A 10,879-nucleotide genomic window follows, 5' to 3' on the forward strand; every position below is an offset into this window, starting at 1 on the left:
CCCTGTCTTTGACTTTCCTACCTCCTTTGACGTGGCCTCTTCCCTACCTTAGTTGCAGAGTTTGTTCTGCCTGTCTTTCTTAGGTCATTTGAGCTATTTACACTGGTTTGTTATCTAGTTGTATCCATGGGATGAAGCAGGCTTAGGGTCCTCCGACTCCACCGTCTTCCCAGGCAACCTTATTCCACAAGCTTTTTGAAATGAAGCCTTCTCTCTTGTCAGCCTTCAACTGACACAAATTAGTCAGCTGGGGGCAAGAATATTTTATAAATGGTGCTCTGTATTTCATTTTGCTTCTCATTAGGACACATATAAAATACTACTTCTAAATTTTGCTATATTCAATAACTATTAAAGGGTTAATAGAATAGACCACAAGGGACAAGAAAATGGAATGTTATGATGCTATCTGAATAATTAAAGTGTGAGATGATGGTGGCCCACTCCAATGTACTAGCAATAGAGGTGATGGGAAATGGTCAGATTTTTATATAATTTGAAGCTTGAATTTTGAGAGGAAAAAATGACTCTAGGAAATTTGGCCTCACATACTCAAAGGATGGATTTGCTATCACTTGAGATGGAGAAAGTCATGGGTAGAACATGTTTAGGGGAGGTGGAAAGGATCCGCAGTTCAGTTTGAGATGCTAATTTTAAGATGCCTATTGGCCAGCCATGTGGGATGGAAGCTGAAAATATGAATCTGCAGTTTGGGAAAGAAGACTAGATTGGGGATATAAATTTGGGAATCCTTAGCATAAAGTTGGTATTTAAAGCTTTTATATTGAATGAGTGCAGATGGAGAAGAAACAAAGAGCTGCTGCCTGAAATTCTCCAATATTAAGAGATTAGGAAGAAGAAAACCCAGCAAAGAAGACTGAAAATGAACAAGAAAAGCAGAAGGAAAACCAAGATGTGTATGTGAAATGCCAAGTGAATGAATTATGTCAAATAAGAGTGATCAACAGTGTCAACTGTTGCATACAGAATAGACCAAAAATATGTGGGATAAGAATTAAACAACAGATTTAGTAACATAGAGGTGAATTTAACAAGAGCAATTTTGGTGCAGTATTGGAGTGAAAATTTGATTACAGCTGGTTTAAACAGAAAATGGGGAGAAGGTACTGGGAGTTTGAGAAGGTATAAAATAGTTGTCTAGAACAGTAGAAAAGTAAATGAGTGAGTGGAAGACAGTCTGCCTGCCAGTAAAAGGTTCTAGTTGAGATTCATGGTACTGAATTTAAAGTGAGAACAGTGTTCATGTTGGTATACTTTTCTCTAGCCATGTTCCCTTTTAGGCACAGGTATAGCATAGATGAAGAATTAGATTAACCAAGGTTTTTGTTTTGCCAAGCAGTATAATGAAATGAGAGAGGGGTAAGGAGTCAAGTGTCAGAAAAAGAGTAATCCAGACTGCTCTATGGTATTTAAACTATGGAGGGTATCACAAGGTAAGGAATAAAACAGACAAACAAAAACACACAGGTGATAGGATCAATGCACTGGGAAACCCAATATAATCAAGAGTACTTAGAGGAAATGAACTACAGATAAAAGAACTGGAATAAAATAACTGTACTCAGACAATGGGATACACGGTGGAGTTAATATCATATACTTTTTAAAGGGTGCCTGGGTGGCTCAGTCAGTTAATCGTGGGACTTCAGCTCAGGTCATGATCTAACGGTCTGTGAGTTTTGAGCCCCCGTCAGCTCAATGCTGACAGCTAACTCAGAGCTGGGAGCCTGCTTCAGATTCTGTGTCTCCCTCTCTATCTCTCTCTGCTCCTCTCTGGCTCACACTCTGTCTCTCTCTCAAAAATAAATAATAACATTAAAAAATATGTATCTAATACCTTATATAATCCGTATTTTTGCTTTAAGCAAGCTTTTCTTATATTTTCTTATATTTTAGTTTAAAAGATTTTCTTACCTCTGATGAGGAAGGTCGGCTTGGACTGAGGGACATATTCACCAATGTCTGAACAGGGTAATTACCAGTTGGAATTTTGTGGGGTTTTTTCTCTTTCTTCATTTAAGTAGTATTTGTAAAGGTTAGAACAGATTTTTCACTTGTTTAAGATAGCATTCCACTCATTTCTGGTCTCTGTTCATTAAAAAAGTGAAAAGAAAAACACAAGAATCTTTAAAATAGGCTGAAAATGAAAACTTAGGAATGTTCACAATCTCATTATAATAATTTAAAAAATCTATTACTAGTAAATATATATATATATATATATTTATACATATATCAATGGGATATGTATATATCCCATACAACTAAATAAAGTGTTAAGTTACATTATAATAGACTTGTGACCAGGGCATATTTTACTATTCTAAACAATTTTCTCAAGGTTGAAAATTAAAGATATATGGTATTTTACATAAAGTAGAAGTATGTTTCTGGAAGTAGAAAGACTAAATTTGTGCAAATGGCTATAGGATGAAAACCGTTTTACCATAAAGATATATTCCTGGGCTTGATACCTCAACAATAAATGTGAATAATTATTCCATATGAAAATACCAGTATTTAAGTACTTTAAGCTATGTTTGTGTGTTTTCTGTATTTTTCTCAGAGGATTTAAAGTTTACAAGAATACACAATAGCATTTAAATTATATAAATATATAATAAAAATTGAAAAGGTAGCTGAATTACTCTAAAAAGGAATTATCAAGGTAGGACAATCCTTAACGATACAATGTGATGCCAATACCAGAACAGAAGCCTTTTCAAGCTTTCAAAGCATTGCTCCATCTTGATTAATATTCAAATAGTATGTCCAACAAAATTTAAAATCTGTTATTTGGTACTGATTACAGCTCTATGAAATCATATCAGAGACCACTAATGATTCTAATGATATCAAACTTAAAAAGATACATCCTGGGATATAGCCTCTTTTAAATCAAGTTAGTTTCATATATTACTTCCTGTGCAAATTTCTTAAAATAATTAAAACTTAAAATGTGATTTGTTATTTTAACCATCTCAAGCATTATTTTAATTACATTAGTATTTTTTCAACTATTTAGATATTTCCATTTCTATACCCATCCAAAGGCTCCTTCTGCCATTGTAGGAATATTAGCCTCTGTTACAAACCTAAATAAGGATATTACCATATATGTATCTGATTACATAAAAATTATTTGTAATAACCAATAAGAATTACAGTCCATGGGCATGCAAATTGCTACTGATGTGAAAACTGGGAGGCTGGGATTGTTAATTTTTGTGGATGCATTAAAACCTGGTCATTTTGGGGGTACCTGGTTGGCTCAGTTGGGTAAGCATCTGACTCTCGATTTCAGCTCAGGTCATTATTTCATGGTTCATGAGATGGAGCCCAAATTGGGTTCTGTGCTGATAGCATTAAGCCTGCTTGGGATTCTCTCTTTCCCTCTTGCTCTGCCCCTCCCCATTGTACATATGTGCACATTCTCTCTCTCTCTAAATAAATAAACATTAAAAAAACTTCACATTTTCATTCAGAACAAAGTTTTAATTAAGCAAACTCAAATCATTAACCAAGACCTGCTTTAATACTGTCCTCAGGTAAACTGCCTAATTACATTATCCCTTCTAAAGGTATAGCAAAGAAGCCATATTTTCAATAACTTCCTTTGTCATTTCTGACTGGATCAGTGCTGAATACTAAATGCTGGACAATAAAATGGCATGGCATGTAAAGATGAGACCTTAGAAATCAGAACAGGGAGAAAGAACTCAAGATTCAATATCTTCAAAAATAGATTATCATTAGTCAGTTATGGGTTTGAGAGGGAGTAAGTGCTTGTAGATAATCACCTACCTGTCATCTTTGATCTGATCTGTACTTTAAAGAGAACCACCTATTGTACTTTCACAGCATTTTCCCAAAATGACTTTGGGAGGAAGCAGCAGAACTGAAAATCAAGCTTAAAAATTTCTGGCACTTGATGACCTAGTGCTGAAAACACAAGATACTGCCACCCCATGCCTACTTCAGCTCTACCCATCCCACTGGGGTGGCCCTGATACAGAGTGCTACAGAACTCCCAGTCTGTGCCCACTCCAGCTCCAGCCAAAGCCACCAAGCATATGCAGACTATACAGGGATGGTTCCTATGCAACATCATTCCTTCAAGACTAGGTGAAATTGCTCTTTCACCTAATTCATAGAAACAAACACAAAAAATGAAACAAAATGAGGAGACAGAGAAATGTGGTCTCAATGAAATGATATTTGTCTAAATGAAAACAAAACCATAGAAAGAAGTAAATGAAATGAAGATAAGCAACCTAGCTAATAAAGAGTTCAAAGTAATGGTCAAAAAGATGCTCACCAGTCTGCAGAAAAGAGTGAATAAACCAAGTGAAAAAATATCCCATGAAAGGGATAAAAATATTCAAAAGAACCAGCCAGAGTTGAAGAATATAATAACTGAAATGAAAAATACACTAGAGGGAAACAATAAGGGATTCAGTAACCTGGAAGACAAAGTAATGAAAAGTATCCAAGCTGAACAGCAAAAAGAGAAAAGAATTTTTAAAAATGAGGAAATTTTAAGAGAACTCTGGAACAATATCAAACATACTAACATCTGCATTGTAGAAATCCCATAAGGAGAAAAGAAAGAGAAGGGGGCAGAAAACTTATTTGAATAGATAATAGCTGAAAACTTCCTCAACCTGGATAAGAAAACAGAGATGTAGTCCCAGTAAGCAGAGACAGAATCCCAAATAAAATAAACCCAAAAAAGTCCACATCAAGCCTCTAATAATTAAAACATCAAAAGCTGAAGATTAAGAGAGAATTTCAAATGTAACAAGAGAAAAACAACGAGTTACATACAAGGAAAACCCTATAAGGCAATCTATCACCTGATTTTTCAGCAGAAACTCTGCAGGCTAGAGGGTTTGGTATGATATATTCAAAGCACTAAAAGGGGAGAAAAAAATACAACCAAAAATACTGTACCTGGCAAGGTCATCATTCACAATTGAAGAAAAGATAGAGTCTCCCACACAAACAAAAATTAAAGGAGTTCATCACCACTAACCTTACAAGAAAAGTCAAAGGGACTTCTTAAAGTAGAAAAGGCCATAACTAGAAGAAAATTATAAAAGGATATAATTTCACTGGTAAAAGCAAACATACAGTAAAGGTAGTCAATCATTCACTTAGAAACCTAGTATGAAGTTTAAATAACAAAAGTGGTAAAAACAATTATATCTTTAAAAAAAGGCAAAGAATTCACAAAATAAAAAGGTGAAAAATGTGATACCATATACATAAAATGTGAAGGGGAAAAGAAAAAAATGTAATGCTTCTAAAATGTTTTCAAGCTTAAGCAGCCATCAACTTACCATAGACTGCTATATTATTTAGGATGTTATATATGAATCTCATAACCGCAAACCAAAAACCTGTAACGGATACACAAATATAAAGACAAAGGAGAACACTAAAGAAAGTTATCAATTACAAGGGAAGAATGCAAGAGAAGAGTGGAATAGAGAATAAACTGGAAAACAATGAAGAAAATTTTAGTAAGTACATACCTATCAATAATTACTTTATTTGAAAAAATATTTAATGTTTATTTATTTCTAGGAGAGAGAGAGAGAGAGAGCAAGCGAGGGCACAAACTGGGGAAGGGCAGAGAGAGAGAGGCAGATACAGGATCCGAAGCAGGCTCCAAGCTCTGAGCTGTCAGCACAGAGCCCAATGCAAGGCTCGAAGCCCTGAACTGTGAGATCATGACCTGAGCCAGTCCGATGCTTAACCGACTGAACCACCCAGGTGCCCCTCAATAATTACCTGAAATGTAAATGGACTAAATGCTCCAGATAAAACACAGGGTGACAAAATGGATAAAAAAACAACCCTCCAATGTTGCCAACAAGAAACTCACTCACTTCATACCTAAAGACACAAACAGACTGAAAGTAAAAGGATAGAAAGATATCCATGCAAATGAAGTAAAAAAAAAAAAAAAAGCTGTGGTAGCAATACTTTTATCAGAAAAATAGATTTTAAACAAGGACTGTAACAAGAGACAAAGTAGGGCATTAAGTAATAATAAAGTGATCAATACAGCACAAATATATAACAATTGTAAATATCTGTGCAAATATAGGAGTGCTTATATATATATATATATAAAAAATATGAACAGACATAAAGGCAGAAATTGACAGTAATATGAGAATAGTAGGGAACTTTAACACCCCACTTACATCAATGGATAGATCATCCAGACAGAAAATACAGAGACTGGCTTTGAATTACACATTAGAACATATGAACTTAACAGACATATATAGAATATTCCATCCCCAAACAGCAGAATATACATTCTTTTCAAGTGCATACGGAACTTCTCTAGAATTGATCATGTTAGGCCACAAAACAAGTCTCAATAAATTTAAGAAGACTGAAATAAAATCAATCATTTTTTCTGACCACAAGAATATGAAACTAGAAATCAATTACCAAAAAAAAAAAAAAGGAAAAAGAAAAAACCCAAATGTGGAGATTTGAAAACATATTACTAAACAACCAATAAGTCATAAAGAAATCAAACAGGAAATCAAAAAACTAGAAGACAAAAATGGAAACGTCATGGTTCAAAATTTTGGGGATGTATCAAAAGTAGTTCTAAGAGGGAAGTTTATAATGATATAGCTCTGCCTTAAGAAACAAGAAAAATCTCAGAACAATCTAACCTTACACCTAAAGGAACCAGAGAAGAAAGGAAATCCTATCAGAGTGAAAACAAATGAAAGATGCAAAAAAAAAAAAAAAAAAAATCAAGTGAAACTAAAACTGAGTGAGTCCTCTGAAAAGACACACAAAATTAATAAAACTTTAGCCAGATTCATCAAGAAAAAAGGGAGAGGACTCAATAAAATCAGAAATGAAAGAGAAGTAACAAGCTTTATCACAGAAATACAATGTATTATAAGAGACTACTATGTGAAATTATATGTCAACAAATTAGACAACCTAGAAGAAATAAATTCATAGAAAAACATATAATCTTCCAAGATTAAATCAGAAAGAAATAAAAAACCTGAACAGGCTGATTACTAATAACAAAATTCAATTGGTAATCAAAAAGCTCTGGGGCACCTGGGTGGCTCAGTTGGTTAAGCATCGGACTCTTGATTTTGCCTCAGGTCATAATCTCGAGATTTTGTGAGTTCGAGCCCCACATCAGGGCTCTGCACAGATAATACCAGAGCCTGCTTGGGATTCTCTCTTTCCCTCTTGCTCTGCCCCTCCCCTCTCCCTCTCTGCTCATGCTCACTCTCAGTCTCTCTCTTAAAATAAATAAATAAACTTAAATTTTATTTAAAAAAAACAAACTATTAAGACTACACCAAAATAAAAAGCTTTCACACAGCAAAAGAAACCAACAACAAAATGAAAAGACAACGTATTGTATGGGAGAAGATTTTTCCAATTGATATATCTGACAAGGGGTTAATATGCAAAATATAAAGAACTTCTACAACTCTACACCAAAACCACGAATAATCAACTTAAAAAATAGGTAGAGGATCTGAATCTACCAGACACATGTTGGTCTGATGGCCAACAGACACATGAAAAGATGCTCAACATCACTAATCATCAGGGAAATACCAATCAAAACCACAATGACATATTACCCTACACAAGTATAAAAGGCTAGAATCAAAAAGACAAGAGCAAGTGTTGGCAAGGATGTGGAGAAACAGAATCCCTCATTGACTCTTGGTAGGAATGTAAATTGGTGCAGCCCCTGTGGAAAGCACTATGCAGGTTCCTCAAAAATTAAGAGCAGAGGGGCGCCTGGGTTGATCAGTCAGTTAAGCGTCTGACTTCAGCTCAGGTCATGCGGTTCATGGGTTTGAGCCCTGCATCAGGTTCTGTGCTGACAGCTCAGAGCCTGGAGCCGGTTTCAGATTCTGTGTCTCCCTCGCTCTCTGCCCCTCCCCCTCTCACACTCTGTCTCACAAATAAACAAACATTAAAAATTTAAAAAATTAAGAACAGAAACACTGTATGATCCAGTAATTCCACTACTGGATATTTGCCCAAAGAAAACAAAAACATTAATTCAAAAAGATATATGTACCCCTATGTTTACTGCAGTATTATTTATAATAGCCAAGATATGGAAGCAACCCAACTGTCCATTGATAGATGAATGAAGAAGAGGTGGTATATATAAACAATGGAATACTCTCAGCCATAAAGAATGTAATCTTGCCCTCTGCAACAGTATGAACGGAACTAGAAGGTATTAAGCTAAGCAAAATAAGTCAGAGAGAGAAATACCATATGAATTCACTTATATGTGGAACCTAAAAAACAAATGAGTGAGCCTTACAGAGAACAAACTGATGGTTGCCAGAGGAAGGCAGGGAGATGAATGAAATAAAGGGGATTAAAAGGTACAAACTTCCAGTGATAAAATAATTCATGGAAATAAAAAGTACAGCATAAGAATATAGCCAATAATACTGTGATAATGTTGTTTGGTGAGAGATGGTGAGTACACTGACTATGGCGAGCATTGAGTAATGTAAAAAACTGTTGAATCATTGTTATACACCTGAAACTAATATAACATTGTATGTTAATCATACCGCAATAACTAAAAACCAGTCTGATTAAAAAATGGGCTGAGGACCTGAACACGCATTTTTTTTTTAAAAGACAACACAGAGATGGCCAAAAGACATACAAAAAGATCCTCAAAATCACTAATCACCAAGGAAATGAAAAGCAAAGTCACAAGATCACTTCAGACCTCAGAATCAGCTAGCTTCAAAAACACAAGAAATAAAAGTGTTGGCAAGGAAGTGAAGAAAAAGGACCACTCATGCACCGTTGGTGGGAATGTAAAATGGTGCAGGCATTGTGGAAACCAGTATGCAGGTTCTTCAAAAATGAAAAAAAAGAAAAAAACCCTACCATATAGTAATCCTGCTACTTGATATTTAGCTGCTGAAAATGAAAACACTAATTTGAAAAGATATATGTCCCTCTATGTTTACTGCAGTACTATTTTCAATAGCCAAGGTATGAAAGCAACACAAGTATCCATTGATGGATGAATGTATAAAGACTATGCAGAATATTAGTAATGTAATATTACTCCTCCATAAAAAAGAATGAGATCTTGCCTTTTTCAACATGGATGGGCCTAGGGAATATTATGCTAAGTGAAATAAACAAAGAATGACAAATACTATATGATTTCAGGTATACATAAAATCTAAAAAACAAATGAACAAACAAAACCAGAAACAGATCCATAAAGAGAACAAACTTATGGTTGCCAGAGGGAGGGAGTGTGGAGGGGTGGGCACAGTGGATGAAAGGAGAACAATGGGTACAAGATTCCGTTTCTGAAATGAATAGGCTACAGCATGGAATATAGTCAAAGGTACTGCGCTAGCATCATATGGTGACAGATGGCAGCTACACTTGGCGAGAGCACAACACAATGAATAGAGTTGTCAAATCACTGTTCTACACGTGAAACCAATGTAACATTGTGTGTCAACTATACTTCAATTAAATAAGAAAGTTCTGAAAGATTACTTCATTATGAAATGAGGAAACAGTGGTTCAGCAAAGCTTAAATGGTTTTGGCTTGCGGGTGGGGGGGAAGCGGGGAAAGGGTGGTGGTGGAGAATATTAAGTGGTGAAGAGAATTTAAACATTGGTTTATAACCCTAGTCGTTACATCTATTGTATGAATTAAGTAAAATACTACAGCACACTGTACATTTTTGTAAAGGGGTTTAAACTATTTAGTGAGGAAACTGGGTTTTTATTTGTCAATTAGAGCGAATTATATGAGGATTTTCTCACTATACAAAAAGTCTGAAACGTCTTAGTGATGAAATTATTCACGTTTATCGAAAACATTAGTGTATTCCTTGATGTACTTCAAGCGTTGAATAGGAAACACTTGTCCTAAGTCCTATGACATAATAAATACGTTTCCGTGGGTGAGATACTGATTGGCCGAGCCTATTTTGCTTGATTAGATCCTACTGTTTCTCCAGCAACTCCTCTGAACGTCACTTTCAAGCAGCAGGTAGTAAGTTACCAGTGAAATGTAAAACAAACTTTCCGGAAACACAAAAAGTTGTTTTATTTTTCAAGATACAATAATCGTTAACCCCCCCACGTGAAGTGGATAATAAGAGGAGACGGGCGTCATCTTCTGCAAGTACCTTGGCTTCTTCACAACCTCTTCGAGAAAACCAGGAGATAAGCGAGAGAAGCCAAATCCTGAGAAGATGCGCTTTCCCCTAGCGACCAGCACCCCTGCTCCCTGCCGCCCCGCTCCCCTCGGTCAGTTATGCGACCTCCGAGCCCCCTTTCTGCCTCAAGGGGTCTGAGGGCAGAAAACTGGCTGAGAACCGGCCACCCGACAAACAAACTCGGGTAACGTTTCAGAGACGCGTCTCTAGGGAGTCAGGGTGTCAGTAACTCGCGCCGGCTACTTCAGGCTCCTACTCCTCGGCTGGGACCTTCTCTCCCCACAACTTGTGCCGCCAAGGCCGTCAGGAAAACTGGAACCTCTTTGTCACCAGGCCAGCAGGCCTTATTATAAACTCCCTCAAGCACCTGACTTTCCTAACCAGTCCTCTCTGGTTCCCCTCGGGTCTTGGCAGCTACAGACGAGCTTTTTCTTTACCTCTCCTAAGTCGGCCTCTGGGGAGAGGAAAATGCGCGTCGGGTCTCATTGGCGTCCCGCAGCGGCTCAGCCCAAAGCGCGCTCCTCCCCTTCTCGCTCGCTTCTCCCCCTCCCTCCGGCTGCCCTCCCGCCTGGAGTGAGGAGCTGGAACTGAGAGCCGCGGAGGACACGCAT

The 10,879-nt window shown here is 36.6% G+C and overlaps 1 protein-coding gene across 2 annotated transcripts in view; it reads right to left on the minus strand.

Moving 5' to 3' along the window:
- The window catches only part of SPATA1 (spermatogenesis associated 1), a 51,580-nt gene extending 40,716 nt beyond the window's left edge, over window positions 1-10,864 (minus strand). For both annotated transcript variants that reach the window (XM_039246903.1, XM_039246902.1), the window contains exons 1-2: window positions 10,706-10,864; window positions 1,936-2,109 (exon numbers count right to left, since the gene is read on the minus strand). In XM_039246903.1, the coding sequence (XP_039102834.1) occupies window positions 1,936-2,037 (102 nt within the window). In that variant the 5' untranslated portion in view covers window positions 2,038-2,109; window positions 10,706-10,864. The remainder of the gene's footprint in view (window positions 1-1,935; window positions 2,110-10,705) is intronic.
- Window positions 10,865-10,879: the final 15 nt, after the last annotated feature.

This window comes from Hyaena hyaena, unplaced genomic scaffold (assembly GCF_003009895.1).
Source record: "Hyaena hyaena isolate Hyena2069 unplaced genomic scaffold, ASM300989v1 scaffold_286, whole genome shotgun sequence".
NCBI lineage: Eukaryota > Metazoa > Chordata > Mammalia > Carnivora > Hyaenidae > Hyaena > Hyaena hyaena.